The 16,805-nt window shown below is 47.5% G+C and overlaps 1 protein-coding gene across 1 annotated transcript in view; it reads left to right on the top strand.

The window, feature by feature from the left end:
• Nucleotides 1-12,412: 12,412 nt before the first annotated feature.
• The window catches only part of IL17RD (interleukin 17 receptor D), a 66,535-nt gene continuing 62,142 nt past the window's right edge, over nucleotides 12,413-16,805 (top strand). The window contains exon 1 of the mRNA XM_077776684.1: nucleotides 12,413-12,538. Within this exon, the coding sequence (XP_077632810.1) occupies nucleotides 12,413-12,538 (126 nt within the window). The remainder of the gene's footprint in view (nucleotides 12,539-16,805) is intronic.

Consider the following 16,805-nt stretch of genomic DNA (forward strand, 5'->3'; position numbering starts at 1 on the left):
AAAAAAAGGGATCCAATCTATGGCCTTGCACACCACTCTCAACATTGGCCTTGCAACAATATATGCATACTTTTAAAGGTACAAACTGTGTTGAGAGTAGCCAATGTACATATGGCTCAATTTTATGGAAAGCAGTTTGGAAGTCATGAACAAAGCTGGAAGCACAACCAAGGCAATAAATGAGACCGCCTGGAGAGTCCCAGGGAAACACTGTGAGACATTACATAATGGCAGCCAGCAGCGATGGAAGAATTTATTTTAGATTTCCAGTTTAAATATATATATATTTACGTGCACCAGGGAAGGCCAGTGGAAGTCATCGTCTGACCTCTCCAGAGGAGGGTGAACCATTGTCCCTGACATGCCCTCCCCACCCCCCCAGCCCTCCACTGCTAACCTGCAAGGGAGGGAGTCCTCCTGTGGGACAGGGCTAAGGAGCTGCCATCCGCCTAAATCCTCAGAGCTGCTCCCTGGGAGGAGGAAGAGTCCTGGCCTGCTGGGTGCTTGCAGGCCCTTCTGGGTTCTTCTCTGTATGTTTTGTTGCTGGTGTGAAGCTGACTTCTCTTGCTCATGAACTTGGCTCAATGCCTTATTCTGTGTCTGTTTTTGCAATCTGTCACTCCCTTGCTCCATCTCTAGTGAAATTTAGCTCTAGAATTTCCTGCTCGAGGGCCTTAGGTTGGGAAACTAGAGTCAGGGAGTAATATGGGTTTTGTTGTTGTTGTTACAAATGAGGGGCACTGGTTGGTCCTATACCTTCAGGGACGGCACGCCCTAGAAGGCTCTGGCACTGGGGTTGCCACCTGCTGCTTTTAGCTGTGCAAGTTAGTCAACGGTGAGGATCTTCCCCCACTGACATTAACTCCAGAGGAGCAGAGGAGCAGAGAAGACGAACCCTGCAATTGTAAAATGAGCATCAGGTGTTTCCTCCCTCCCTTCCGTCCTGTTTCCCCCCCAAGTGCATTGGCAGCGCCATTTGCCCTGAACTGGTTCCTGCTAAAATGCAAACTAGGGCCTGAGCAAACACTTAGAAACACTTTTTCCCCTTGGCTTCTGTGATGGTTAATTTTATGTGTCCACTTAACTGGGTTCAGGGATGCCCAGATAGCTGGCAAAACATTATTTCTGGATGTGTCTGTCAGGTTGTCTCCAGAAAAAATTAACACTTTAATTGGTGCATTGACTAGAGCAGATGGCTCTCCCCCAAGCAGGTAGGCATTATCCAACTGGTTGAGGCCCCAGTAGAACAAAAGGACAGAGGAAGGGCGAATTCTCTCTCTTGCTCTGCTAGAGCTGAGGCATCTGTCTTCTCTTGCCCTCCGACACCGGCACTCTTAGTCTCAGACTTTCAGATTCTGGTTGGGACTTATATCATCAGCCCCCATTTCTCAGGCCTTGGGACGTGGACTGAATTATACCACAAGCTTTCCTGATTCTTCAGCTGGCAGACAGCAGACTGCGGGACTTCTCAGCTTCCATGACTGCATGAACCAATGCCTATAATAAATCTTTATATATATCTCTATGTATTCTGTTGCTTCTATTTCTCTGGAGAACCCTGACTAAGACCACTTCCTTTTGGTTTTCTTCTTTTTACTCTAAACCTCTTTTCATGGTTCATTATCTACACCTTCTCTTTATACCCTTTGAAATAGAGTGTGGAAGAGGAGGATTGGGGTTCATGATGCAGCATAGTCTCTAAATAGCTGTGTGTCATTCAGGCAAGCCAGGAAACCTTTGTGAGCCTCAGATCCTTCATCTCTTAAGGAGAGCTCTCAAAGGCTGCCTCCAAGGCTCAGAAGGTTCTGCTAAGTGTGAGACACTGTCCTGGCAAGTGAGTTCCCAGAGGGCAGGGATCTCATGACTTTGAACATGTTCTATTCCAATGCTTTGCACAGTGCCTGGCATACAGTAGGCACTAATAAATGCTTGCTAAATAAACAGTTGAATATAAAAACACTAGTCATTGGGGTGCCTGGGTGGCTCAGTTCATTAAGCATCTGACTTTGGCTCAGATCATGATCTCATGGTTCATGAGTCGGAGCTCTGCCTTGGGCTCTGTGCTGATGACTCAGGACCTGGAGCTTGCTTTGGATTCTGTGTCCCCCTCTCTTTCTGACCCTCCCCTGCTCACTCACTGTCTCTCTGTCTCTCTCAGAAATAAATAAAACATTAAAACAAATTTTTAAATAAATAAAAATAAAAAATAAAAACACTAGTCATTATGATTACGCACTTGTATATGTCACAAGCCATATCATTTAGGTTAAAGATGGTACTAGAGAGAATAAACACATATAGTGGTAGAAGTTAAATGGAGAATTAAAAATTATAGGTGTGATAATTTGAGAAATACAATGGCTAAGTTGCTCTAAGCTGTTTATTGACCGTGTCTCATTGAGTGGCCCAGTGGGGTCTCTTTCCTCTTGACACATGTGACCTATCTGGGATCTTTGTTTCTGGACATTGATTACCCAGTTTGAATCCTAACCTGCTGACGTAGCATGTCCATTTCCTTAAGAATAATTTTAGAGAAGCCAAAAAAAAAAAAAAAAATCCAATTCCATTTTAAAAGTTCACAAACCAAAATAGGCATTTGGAGAAAACAGAGAAAACTTGAATAAAACTAAAAAAGGCATTTGGGAAAAACAAAGAAAATTTGAAAAAAACTACTTCCCAGAAAGATAAGAGAAGGAATTACTTCCTTTAAGCAAGAACAGGATGTTCTGCAAAAGGGACAATCATCAAATAAGAAAGAACAGCTCTTGGATATTAGGAAATACAACAAAATAAAAATTCATTACACTTGGAAGATCTAGTTGGAGAAATGTTCTAAAGCATGAAACAAATGACTAGGAGATAGAAAATAGTTGATAATGATAAGAAAACCGAAGAATACGCTTAGCATACCTATCAGCCAACTCAGGATTTTCATAAAGAGTAAGCAGAGGGGAGGCGCCTGGGTGGCTCAGTTGGTTAAGCCTCTGACTTTGACTTAGGTCATGATCTCATAGTTCATGAGTTTGAGCCTCGTATTGGGTTCTGGACTGACAGCTCAGAGCCTTGAGTCTGCTTCGGATTCTGTGTCTCTTTCCATCCCTGCTCCTCCCCCCCCTCACACTCTGTCTCTCCCTCTCTCAAAAATAACTTAAGTTTTTGAAGAAAAAAAGAGTAAGCAGAGGAAAAGGAGGGGAGGAAGATACTAAGAAATACTCAAAAGAAGTTCTCAGAGCTCAAGGACAAGTGTCCATAAAGTGTAGGGCCACGATGAAGGAAGAGACTCATCTCTGTGAACCTTCAGTACAACAGGGATGATGAGAGCAGCTTAAAAGCTGAAAGAGAGACAGAGAGAGAAAAAGAGGAGAGAGACTGACAAAGGACCAGGAATAAAAATGCCATCAGCCTTCTAAGCCACAACCTCAGAGCTGAAACAAGAGCAATGCCTTCAACATTCCAGTGGAAAATTACTTTCAATATAAAATTCACTACCCAGTCAAATTATCAACCAGCTGCAATGTTTAATAAAGGTATTTTTTAGACATGCAGGTTCTCACAAAATTTACCTCCAGAACTTCTCTCAAGAATCTACTTGAGGATATGCCCCACTAATATGTGTGAGAAACCCTAAAAGAGAAAGAAAATAAGGAGGTGCCTAGGTGGCTCAGTCGGTTAAGTGTCCGGCTTCACTCAGGTCATGATCTCATGGTTCATGTGTTCGAGCCCCGCCTTGGGCTCTGTGCTGACAGCTCAGGGCTTGGAGCCTGCTGCGGATTCTTTGTCTGTCTTTCTCTCTCTCTGCCCTTCCAGCTCATGCTCACGCTCTCCCTCTCTCTCTCAAAAATAAACAATAAACATTAAAAAATTAATAAGAAAGTTTTAAAGAGAGAGAGAATAGGATTCTAACGCCAGGGAGAAGGAAAGGAAAGGACAGCTGGGCAGCAGACCTGAAGAACCTCCAACACTGACCTGGGCAGGATCGTGAGGACTCCAGGGGGAATTCTCCTGAAATAAAATCCTGAGGGAAAAGCTAATGCCTCTGACCATGTGGACAGTTGTATGGGAAAATTTAACAAGGGGTATATTAAAAAGGTAAATATTAAATATGCACACACCAAAAAAAATTATAACAAGAAAGGAAATATTCTTTTAAGTTTATTAATTTATTTTGAGAGAGAGAGAAAGAGAAAGAGAGAATCTCAAGTAGGCTCTGAGCTGTTCATGTGGCACCCGATGCAGAGCTTGACCTCCTGACTGTGAGATCCTGACCTGAGCTGAAACCAAGAGTCTGATACTCAGCCGACTGAGCCCCCCAGGTGCCCCAAGAAAGGAAATATCATCATCAAACACTACTTGCCTGTAAGGTGAATAATGTGTCATAATTATTATCACAATGATATAAACACTGAATGTTGATTTAATCAAAATACTGTAATTTATTAGTCAGGATTCCAAAATGAAACAACTCTCAGGTAGGGTTATTTGAGGAGAACTTCATGAAAGAGGCTTTGTGAGCAGGATGAAAAGAAGCCACACAGGAAGGTGCAGCACCAGCACGGTGGGGGTGGGGTGGGCGCTATTACCCAGCCCGCACACACAGAGACCTGAGGAGGCAAGGGGGTGGGAGCGGTCATCAGACACTGGAGAGACTGCCTGACAGGCAGCCCCCGCAGCAACCTAACCAGTGGTAACTGAAGGCAGAAATACCTTTCCTCTCTCCCTCCCCCTGGCTGCCTGCCTGTGCCCGGCATTGACCCAGCCCACTCCCTCTGAAGATGGAGGGCAAGAAAGTCCATTGATATGGTCTGTACAGGTTAGAGTGGTTCTAGAAAGGCAGAGGACGACAAACCTTAGTGCATGGATAGAGGAGGAGAATGCAAAGAGAGCATAGTTTTCATATGTCATAACGAGCAGGAAGTGAGGAGCCAGTGTCTAAACTGGTCAGTCCAGAAAAGCAAGACCAGTCTATGATTTAGAAATATGGCAGCAAATGCCAGGAAATAGGAAAAAGAGTTGAAACAAGGCGCACTGGGGAGTGAGAGTGACAAGGGACAGGTTAGGAGTCTGCTGTTTTTCATTTTACATCTATTAGAACGAGTGAGACTTTCAGAACTTTGTATATCTATAACTTTGATTAAAGTAAAAAGAATCATAATATGCATTCCAATCATCAGAGAAACATCCAACAAACCCCAAGAGAGGGGCATCTTACAAAGTACCTAACCAATGCTCTTCAAATACAAGGGGGGTCTGGGAAACTGTCACAGTCAAAGGGACCCTGAAACATGGCAACTAAAAGTTATGTGGTGTCCTGGATGGGATGCTGGGACAGAAGAAAGACAGGAGGTAAAAACAAAGGGAGTCTAGGGGCGCCTGGGTGGCTCAGTTGGTTGGGCGGTGCACTTCGGCTCAGGTCATGAGCTCACAGTTCATGGGTTCGAGCCCTGCATCGAGCCCTGCATCGGGCTCTGTGCTGACAGCTCAGAGCCTGGAGCCTGTTTCAGATTCTGTATCTCCCTCTCTCTCTGACCCTTCCCTGCTCATGCTGTCTCTCTCTCTCTCAGAAATAAATAAAACATTAAAAAAAAAAAACCTAAGGGAGTCTGAATAAAATTTGGACTTTAGTAATGATAATGTATCAATATTGGTTTATTAATTATAATAACTGTACTATACTAGTGTAATACATTAATAATAAAGAAAACTAGGCACGGGGTATATGTGAACTCCATATTATCTTCTCAATTTTTCTGTAAATCTAAAATTGTTCTTAAAAATAGCCTATTAAAAATAATAAAGGATTTTCTAGTAGAAATAACCTTAAAAGGGGGCACCTGGGTGGCTTAGTCGGTTAAGCATCTGACTTTCGCTTAGGTCATGATCTTCCAGTTTGTGGGTTCAAGCCCCGCGTCGGGCTCTGTGCTGACTGCCGGCTCAGAGCCTGGAGCCTATTTCAGAGTCTGTATCTCCCTCTCTCTCTGACCCTCCCCTGCTCATGCTGTCTCTCTCTCTCTCTCTCTCCTAGAAATAAATAAAAATATTAAAAAAAAGAACCTTAAAAGGCAAGAAAACTTTATGCACTTTATTTTATTTTATTTGCATTGTTTAGTACTTTCATAGGGTTGGATGTTTTTCCAGGCTTTTTAATGATTTTTACATTCAGGACATTAAGTCGCAAAATTTTAGTAATGATCCTAGTTCCTTACTCAATCAATAAGTGTATCAAATGCCTACTACACACATGGTAGTACCCTGTGCCTGGTACTTGGGGGAAAAAGACCTTTTCAAAATACAGTCAGTCTTGCCATTGCCCTTAAACCTGTCAGAAGCTGCTGGGTACTCTAAGGTTCAAAGTAGGGTACAATGTCATGCCTGCCTATCCCTGCAGGCCTTGTGAGCTCAACTCGTATCATTCTTCCATATCTCACTGCTCTCCAATCACACTGGCCTCTTTTGGTTCCTTGAAGATTCCATGCTCCCAATTCCCCAGGGCCTTTGCATATGCTGCTCCCTCTGACTAGAACATTCTTCCTGTCCTTGCTCCCCTCCCCTTTGCCCAGGTACCTCATCTCAGGCATCATTTCCTTAGAGACAATCCATCTAATTGTAATTATCCCCAGTCACGTCGTAGAGTAATGCCAGTGTTCCCCATGGAACATTTGCTAGTTGGTTTGATGACAGCTGGGACAGTATCTGTTGTGGACAGTATCTGATTTTCAACTGGTTCCAACTGGTTCCTAGTGTCTGGCATAATGCATGATGTAGTGTAGGAGCTCTATGGGTACTTGTTGAATGAGTGAATGATTGGTAAACAGGATATGGTCCATAGCCTTTCAGTCTAGTGCAGATCCAAACCAGGATACTAGCTCCTGAAGGAGGTAAAAGTGCCCATCTCCCTAAGCTACTGTCTGGGTTCCAGCTGTCCCTGGGCCTGCTTGCATCAACTCCTGGTCTACTGCTTGCAATAGTAACGTTCACGGATCCTCATAGCCATTTGCTTATTTCAAAAACCCACTGAGGACTTCACATCATTCATTCCTGTGTGGCCACTGAGAAAACTGACACTCCAGAGTGGCTAAGTGAATTAATTGCTCAAAGCCACAGGTTACTAAAAGCCCATATTTGTTACTGAAAGCCCATATTTCACCTGTTTTCTTACCATCTCCTGAACTCTACCTACCCTCAAAGTTTGCACCAGCTCCAGTAACAATCAGTATTTGCACCTGTGCTGGGGGTTTTGCCCTAGAACGAAGTGCGCTCGCAGCGGCGCGGTCCGGAATTGTTCTGGCGTCGCCGACCTGGACCACGTGCGTCCCCTAGCGGTTACCGTGGACACTGCGCGCCTCGGTCCTCATTGCCTCCTGGGGGGAAAAAAATGGAAAGTGGCGGTGGAACCGTGAATTTTGTTTAGTGGCCGCAGCGCGCCCCGCCCCCCACCCCGGCGCTTTGGGGTGCGGGTCCGCAGATTTCTGGGCACGGGGTTCGGTTGTGTGTCCCAGGTCTACCTCCAGTCCCCGTTCCAGGCCTCTGAGCACTCTTGGCGGAGTCAAGACCAGTTTGGGAAGGCTGCGTGGCGCCAGGAGCAGTGTGGGGGAAGAAGGCAGGTGGAAAGGGGAAGACGGAGTCAGATAAGTCTAGGACCTCCTCGCTGAATCTCTGCTTCCCCATCTATGAAGTGGACATCTACCTCCTGGGAGCCAGGACTGCCCGTGGCCAGACTAGCATCCAGGCAGCCTTAGAGGGCTAGGACAGAGGCTGGGGCTCTCAGGACCATGCCAGTTCTCCGCATACTGCTCCCCTAAAGCCTTGGGAAACTCTTGGCCGGGGACACCCTTTACTTTTAACGTCTTGATTAGTATATAAAACATACTACTTGAGCATCATACCAAAAATAAATCTGAATTTCGACTCAGTGCTTCTAACCACTGCTTGTTAAAAACGGTCTTCAGTTTTTCTCTGCTAAAAATGATTTCAGGATTCAAATTATTTCTATCATTGCTTTATCTTTTCTTATGTTTCAGGGGATAATTTGACTCCTAACAAAATCCAGTCTTTATATTAAGGGTTTTTCTTATCTGCTTAGGTTTTTAGGTAAATTGGGGAAACATATTTGCATTTCACCAACAGCTTATTTAAAGATGATCTAATCTGTTTAGTCTCCAGCTTTATTCCAAACCGGAATGGAGGCAGCAACAGTTTCTTGCCTAGTGATGTGGGTCAGGCAATGGAGGCAGGAGAGGTGGATCAATCAGGGATGGTGAGGGGTGGCTGAAATTGTGACTGGGCCACAGGTAACCTTGGCTGTGGTAGGTGAGCCCATGTATTCTATTTGAGGAGGGCTTCATCCTCTGGTTACCTACATGCACAGCTGGGTTCCAGTGTGGTCTGAAGGAAGGTATGGTCCAGGGAGGCCATGTAAGGGCCTGGCTCTCTCATTTTATCTCAGCTCTCAGTAGAGAGATTCACTTCCTACAGTCTCACAAATATTCTGAAGGGTCCAGGGTAAGAGAGGAGGCGACTGAAGGGGGCTCCTGGGTGGCTCAGTCAGTTGAGCGTCCAACTCTTGATTTCGGTTTGGGTCATGATCTCACAGTTCATGGGTTGGAACCCTGAGTTGGGCTCAGCACTGACAGCTCCAGTGGGAGCCTACTTGAGATTCTCTCTTTCTCAGTCTCTCTCTCTCTCTCCCTTTCTCTGTGCCCCTCCCCTGCTCTCTTTCTCTCAAAATAAATAAACTTTAAAAAATTAAAAAAAATACTTTAAAAAAGGGAGGGGGGCATGAGATGCAAGGAATCAATGGAGAAGACCAGAATGGGGAGAATGTTGCCAAATGCCAATTTATTACCTTTATTTCCTGACCAAATCAGACTCTTTGATGTATGTGGTTCTCCCCTGCCTACCCCAAACTGGCTTATGGCCTCCCTAGAAGGTAAATAGGAGGGCCTTTAGAAAAGTTGGAGCACTCTGTAGTCTGAAGCATGTTTTCAGAGTCTCTGTCAGTTGTTGGAGGGGGAGTACGTGGGGGGGGGGAGGTCAGGGAGCGGTGTGGAGACTGAAAAGGAAGCCAGAGGGTTGCTTTGCCTTCCCTGGTTGCTCAATCATATGGTGATGTGAGTAAAACCCAAGAAGAAATACTCTCCTCTCCCCAGTGCCCTCCTTAAGGCTCTCCCTTGGTCATAATCTCCAAGTACTGATCCCTTTCCTAGAGTCCAACCCTGGAACAAAGAAGAAATGCAAAGGGCCACTAAATACTTGGCAATAAGGTCCGCTTCACTATGAATCAGAAAAGCAGTTAAGCTTGCAGTAGATATTGAGCAGTTTCGCAATTTTTAGATGTGTATAATCCAGCAATTCTGATTCTAGGAATGTATCTTAAGAAAATAGTTGAATGGATGTATCAAGTTAAACGTGTGAGGATATTTTTGAATCACTGATTATAAGAGAAGTCCCTCAGCAGGTGATTGGTTAATAAATTATGAAGCTTATCTAGGCTGGAATGTCATACACATCAAGGAGCTTAAGGAGCAGGCAGCCTCATCAACGCCCATGTGGTCCTGGCCTTGCCTCAGCCCCTAGCACCCCTGATATTCATGACCAGACCTCTAAGATCCCCTGCTATGGGAGTTGGGAGTGACCCAGAGAGAAGGACCAGGAGTGTTAGGGAGGTGGGCTGAGGCCTGGAAGGGAGCAGAGCACTGAACCAGCCGTTCCCCCAGAGAAGCACCATGCTGTGTGAGGTCTATTCAGAGAAGGCTACTTTGTAGGCAACCTTCTGTGGGTCTTGGTTCTTCTGGTTGACCAAAGAAGTTGTGGGTCTTGCCCTCACTGGGTCTGGCTGAATTTCTGAATATCCTGGCAGCAAGAGGAAAAATGAAACATTTCTGTCCAGGGGCGCCTGGGTGGCTCAGTCGGTTAAGTGTCCTACTTTTGCTCAGGTCATGATCTCGCGGTTTGTGGGTTCGAGCCCCGTGTCGGGCTCTGTACTGTCAGCAAGCTCAGAGCCTGGGGCCTGCTTTGGATTCTGTATCTCCCTCTCTCTGACTCTCCCCTGCTCACACTGTCTCTCTCTCTCTCAGAAATAAATAAAACATTTAAAAAAAAGAAACATTTCTGTCCAGTGGTGCACCTGGACAAGAAATCTCAGTACCTGGGGCCTGTGTTGGATGCTGTTGTTTGGTGAACCAGGGACCTATCCTCACTCGCTCTCGCAACAATGCCAGTTTTTCTTTGCACAGCTGTTTTCCTCTTCCAGGCTCTGGGGTTCAGATGAAGCTAGGTCTGCTCCTTGGTTCCAAAGGGATCTTGCCAGAGCCAGTGCCCAGGATTTCTAGCTGTACTGAGAAGAGTCTTCCTTCTCCTCAGGGTCACATGCAGAACTGGGGCCGCCTCTACCTCCACAGGGAGTTTAAGTACAAAGTATGGGCAAGGTGTGTGGAGCCATGAGGGAAAGTGCAGGAATCCAGTGTTAGCAGCAACTGAGCTGTCACCACATTTAGGCCAGGCAGGTGAGGAGAAGAAGGGGATCTGGGCCCCAGAAGGAGAGAGTCGTGTAGAGGAAGTTGCCTTGTTGGACAGACAGAGGTGAGAGTCTCCAAGGTTTGCTGAAACAAGAAGCTCAAGATGCAGTTGAGTGAGCAGGTCCACATAGCTGGAGGCAGGTGGTGAAGGCAGAGTGGGAAGAGATAATGTAGGGGAAGAGGAGGTCAGAATGGATTTTATTGTAAATGGCCATTGACTAAACGCCACCCTGGAGGATTTTATTTTATTTTATTTTTAAAAAAAAATTTTTTTTTTTATGTTTTATTTATTTCTAGGAGAGAGAGAGAGACAGCGTGAGCAGGGGAGGGTCAGAGAGAGAGGGAGTCACAGACTGAAGCAGGCTCCAGGCTCTGGGCTGGCAGTCAGCACAGAGCCCGACGCGGGGCTTGAACCCACGAACTGCGAGATCATGACCTAAGCGAAAGTCGGACGCTTAACCGACTAAGCCACCCAGGCGCCCCCACCCTGGAGGATTTTAAATCAGAAGTCAGTGACCTGATTTCAGGTAGAGAGATGCATTGTATACTGGGACATAAGTGGAAGCAGGCAATTGAGCCCTTAGGAAGCTATTGTGGAGGAGGAGGTGGGGGCTTAGATGAGGGGCTGGGCAGTGGAGGAGAGTGAAGGTGGGATTCAGGTGCACAGACACAAGTGAAAGGGGGAAGGGGCTTGTGGTGCAAAGTCCTATGACCTTGGCTTCTCCACTTCTCTGAGCCTCAGCTTCCTCTTCCAAACAGAGACACTGCCCGTTTCACAATGGTAAGTTTGACAAACGTAGTGGCTGAGAGTATTGCTTTTGTCAGATTTGGATTTGAATCTCAGGTAGGTACCAGCTGGGTGACCTTCTGTAAGTCAGTTAATGATAGATTATAGTATTTACTGAACCCCTGCTATGTGTTAACCAATAGAATCTTCCCCAGGCTAGCATATTTTTCTTATTTCAGTTTACAGGGGGCAGGAACAGTAACACGGAGAGAGCAAGTCATTTATTGGAGGTCCCAGCCAGGAATTTTCTAACCATCACGTTACCCTAACTTTTCTGCGCCCCAAAGTGAGATAACAATACTGACACTTACCTGTGTGGTTGGAAGGATTCAAGAAGCAGCCTGGCATCTGAGCTACCGTGTGGAGCCTATTTCGGATTCTCCGTCTCCCTCTCTTTCTGCCCTTCCCCTGCTCTCTCTCTCTTTCGAAAATAAACATTAAAAAAAAGAGGCCTGGCAAATAGGTGCGGATTAAATTGTTATTAGAACCATTATTATTAATTTTTTTGTACTTTTCCGATTTTTTGCTGGGCGCAGGCATCACCTGGACAAATCCTTTGTATTAAAAAACAGACCTGCCGGGGCGCCTGGGTGGCTTAGTCGGTTAAGCGTCCGACTTTCGTTTAGGTCATGATCTCTCGGTTCGTGGGTTCGAGCCCCTCGTGGGGCTCTGTGCTGTCAGCTCAGAGCCTGGAGCCTGTTTCTGTCTGTGACTCCCTCTCTTTCTGACCCTCCCCTGCTCACGCTGTCTCTCTCTCTCTCCTAGAAATAAATAAAACAACAACAACAACAAAACCCAGACCTGCCAGGTGAGGGGGAAAGAACTGCAGCTGCTGGCTTCTCGACGGAGACTCGAGATGGGACCGTAGGGGGCGTGGCTACGGAGCGAGGTGGGGCTAAGAGGAAAGGCTGGGCTCCAGGGGCGGGGCCAGGACGCGAAAGTAGAGGCTGGGGGCAGGGCCCGGAGAGAAGGGGCAGGACTCGGGCGGGTGGCGCATGCTCGTTGGTGCGGCCAGCTCCGCCGCCGCCGCCAGCGCCACCGCCCACTTGGGGCTGGCCAGAGGCAGGCAGCCTGGGTGCAGAGTAGGGTAGGGCTGGGCAAGCGCACGGCCATGGCCCCGTGGCTGCAGCTCTGCTCCGTCTTCTTCACGGTCAACGCCTGCCTCAACGGCTCGCAGCTGGCCGTGGCCGCGGGCGGCTCCAGCAGAGCGCGGGGCGCCGACACCTGCGGCTGGAGGGTAAGGAGAAACTTCTCGCCGTCCCCAAAAGCGCGGCGGGCGCGATGCGCACAGGTGCTCGCGGCCAGCTGAACCGGTGCAGACGTGCCTGCCCTTCGCAGAGTCAGCGGCAGGGCTGGGATCCCCGCTGCTCCCGCCCTTCTTCTTTCCCTCCCGGGGCGTACGTCCGCCAGCCCCCGCCCGGATGAAAGGGGCCGCCCGACCCCCGGCTTTGTGTTGCTAATGAGGCGCGGTCACTGGCTGGGGTCCGGCTCTCAGAGGGCGGGTGAGAAGGGCGTCCCGCGGCGGGCGGGAGAAGGGCGCCCCACCCTTTGTTCCCGGACCAGTACCTCCTTCGCCCCGGGGCTGGGATCCTCCGAGCTGTCTGGGCTGGGGGCACTTTGGAACCGGAGTGGGGCTCTCCCCGCGGACCTCCGCTTCACAACTCTGCAAAGGCCCAGGACTGCCAGAGAGGGGACCCAGAGCACAGGGGAGGGATGCGCCCCCTCTCGCGGCCACATTGTTCCCGCTAGGCTAGGCGGTCTTACCCGACTTTCACCCCAGCCCCGACTCCTGACTTGCTGGGAAATTTTCCTCTGCTGTTCTGTCCTTCGTCTAGAGAATGGTCTCACGGATAACCTAAACCCCCATTCCCCGTCCCCAGCTTATCCTGCGGATATTTTTCTAGGCCAAAGGGAGGCATGAGTTTGTCACCTCGATCAGGAGCCCCAGAGGAGACTAGAGAGGTGTACAGACTTCGCCTTGTGTTCGGAGACTTCTCCCTGTAACCGAGCACTTTGATGCTGTCCCGGTGGCGCGCGTGGGGTGGTGGGCAGTGTGCGCGTGGATGCCGAGATCCCATGTCCCTTACCAGGATTCCTGGGCTTGGGCGGCTCCAGGACAGGGAGACTGCATCTATCTGCCCCCCTCACCTCCCACTGAAGCCAGGGCGGCTGGTCCTCAGGGCACTCAAGGCCTTCAGCCTTGTGGAGAGGACGTGGGTTTTGCACTAAGGCAGCCACGAACATGACCTTGTCTCTGCTTCAGAGCTCCAGTTTCTTCATTTCGAAAATGGGTATAAATGGAGATTTCCTAGTTATCCCAGCACTGTTTCTCCATGAGATGGATCATTTACTTAGAACAACATTGTGCCACCTCTTCTGGGATGTTCTGAATGGCCTCAGAGCAGTCCAGGCCTATGACCTGGCACTCCTTAAGGATCTTATGCTGGTACTTCCAGCTCTTTGGCCCCATGTTCAGAGAAACACAGTGCAGAAAACCGAGGATGAGGCATGCAGCTGGGATATCTTTCAAACCCAATAGCCTCACTATAGACAGCTATAATACACCCTCCCACCACATCATAGTGAATATAGCCTTCCTTTTGGGTAAAACATCACCTTTTCTTACTCTGTCCCATTTTAGTAAAATATCACTATTACTATTTTTTAAAGATACTGAGTTTTTCCCAGTTTTTAGATCAAAAACTTAAGTCTATCTCATATTGACTTATTAATCCTGATAAACTAAAAATTTTTTTAATTAATTTATTTTGATAGAGCATTTGTGAATGGGGTAAGGGCAGAGAGAGAGGGAAAGAGATTTCCCAGCAGGCTCCACACTGACACAGCCCAGTGCTGGGCTTGAACTCACCAACTGTGAGATCGTGACCTGAGTCGAAATCAAGAGTCTGATGCTTATCCGACTGAGCCCCCAGGTGCCCAAAATTCTGTTAAACTTTTTGGATCTAAACAGGTATGTTGGGTTTTGAAGAACTGTAGGAGCATCACATGCATTTTATTCTGAGTTTTCATATGACCGCATAGGTGGATCAGTCCTAATTGCTGTTTTTCTGCATTGTCTAGGTGGCTTTGTGTGTCCATGCACAAAGCTTGCGAAGTTTTAATGCTTTGGGTATAATAGCAACCCAAAGGAGCCAAGCTGGTGGTTTTGTTCTCTCTGCCTGTGGGAATGTGTTTATGCTCCTAACTGGATCCCCCTCCCCCCCAATTAATAGTAGTCCTTGGTGCATCAGGCTCACACTCAGGCTGACCTCTTTTCTCCCACCACAACCCCTAGTTGGAGGTGACCTTCTCAACAGCTTTTACCTTGGTCCCACTAGTCCTCTCCTTGGGTCATTTTCATCCCTTTTTGAATGTGCATTGAAGTCTCTGGACCATCTCCCAGATTCCACACTCTTTCCAACCTGATACATGGCTTCTTCCCTCCTGGACTTGCCTTTTGGTGCATGTGATGGAGTCACCATCTCTCCCCAACCCCTCTTGCCTACCTGTCTTGCATACCCACCTTTCCAGCCTGCTCCTAACTTTTGTGCCAGTGTAAAAGTGCTGAAGCATGCTTTCTCTGCGCCTGGTATGCCTTTTTCTCCCTCTCCCCCCACCAGAAGAACCTTCTGCTTGGCCAAAGACTCAGCTCAGGTGATAGCATCTCAGGGGAGCCCTCCCTAAATGCCATTTCCCTTGGTTTGCTTTCTCATGCAGGTCCTTGCGCTTTGGTTCCCACCAGACTACTTTGTCAATATTTGTTCACATCTGTCTTAGGACACAGACACCTCATCTTGGTGGCCTCAAATCCTGGAGCCCTGTAAATCTTGGCTGAGCCTGGTTAGACCCTGCAGCCTTCCTGTTAAATCCTGTATTAAGTGATCGATTTTAGGAAGTGGGTTGGAGAGATGAGACCACTGATCTCCAGTGTCCCCTCCTCAGCATGCCTTTGCACATGCTTTTCCCATCTGTGTTCCTTTTTTTTACATCTCAGCCTCCCTTGTCTCCTCCAGCAGCAGTTCTTGCGGGAAGCCTTCCCTGCCCCCACCTCCCTGCATCAGTTCTTCCAAAAGTTGCTGTCAGAGGACTGGCCAGTGAATACTGGTTGGTGTACAGTGGTGTGGGCATTTGATTTAGGTCTGAGTCCCCTACCGATAGGGGTGTTTAGCCCATAGATGTTGGTCTCACTTCTGAGGTTGCTTACAGTCTAGTTGAGGCCATACAGACATAAAAGAAGGGTCGGTTGTGTGTGAGGCAAACAGGAGACAGTTTCCTGTGGGTCTAGGTCACATGGAACCTGAGAGTGGGAACAGCAGGGTGGAGAAGTGAGTCCTGAAGGAGGGTCAGGATCGGGATGCGGCCGAGGAACTGAGCAAATGACTCCCTTGATCTCCATGGAGCATTTGTTCCACGAACTCTTGCCCCTGCAGGAATGTGTATTTTCCCAGGACTTACAAGGTAGACCGCAGCCAGCTAACCCTCAGGAGCTCTGCTAACACATCTCTCTGAGGAGCTGGGCTGCTTTAAGTGGTCAGATTTCACAACCTCCCCATTATTAGTGGGACAATTAAGGGGCCGATACCATCTTGAACACAGCTCAGTGTTTTAGAAATGAGTTGTGGGCACACTTCCTCGACTACTTAAAAAAAAATCTCTTAGGGCCCTTGCCAGGTAAAGTTGCTCTTGGAGTAATATATAGTTTTCCCAAAGAAGTAACAATTTCTAAAGCTTCCAGAGGGGCTGGGCATCCTCATTTATACTGGGTCTTAACTCTTGCTTCTTGATGGTGGAGTGATTGTGTTTGTGATGGGTAGCTTTATATCAATCAGTTGCTTTGAGGTTTCCCCCCTCCCTTGTCTGGCTGGTTGTTTGAAAAGCATTTATGGAACAAAGAATTAGGCATCAGCTTCCACAGGTTTTAGTGGCGTTTTCTGCAGGGGAGAAGGAGGGAGCAAGAAATGCCTTCCTGTCTAGGAGAGGTACATCTTCTCTAGTCTTTTATCTCTGAAACAAACGTCTACCCTGCAAAAAGCCTGCTCCTTCAGGAATTCAGGAAGCCAGAATGCTGGCATCGTCTTGACAATGAAGTGCAAGTTTCCCATTTAAGGCAAATAACTTCATTTCGAAAGGTAGGAAGGAATAGGGTGGTACTTGGAAAAGAAGTTCCAGCTGGTTAAAATTTAGGTCCTGATAAAAGTCCAATCCACGAACTCTCCTTGGCTGTGGGCCCAGGCATGTTTATTTGATTCTGAATTGGATGCGTTTTCATTCACTTGCAGCTCATGGCTCCCTAGCCTGCATCTGGTCTGCCTGTCTTGTGGCCTTGTCTTCCATGTTATACATGCTCTTGTGTCTCATACAGAATTCTTGGTTAAAAAGGACTCAGCCTTGGTTGACACATTCTTCAGAGAGACATTTTTATAAGAACTGCAGTGCTTTCCTCTGGCTTGTTTTGCCATGTTAATTGGGAATTCTTTCAACCCAAGTCCACCTCTCTTAACCAC

Source organism: Crocuta crocuta, unplaced genomic scaffold, assembly GCF_008692635.1.
Source record: "Crocuta crocuta isolate KB4526 unplaced genomic scaffold, BGI_CrCroc_1.0 scaffold87, whole genome shotgun sequence".
NCBI lineage: Eukaryota > Metazoa > Chordata > Mammalia > Carnivora > Hyaenidae > Crocuta > Crocuta crocuta.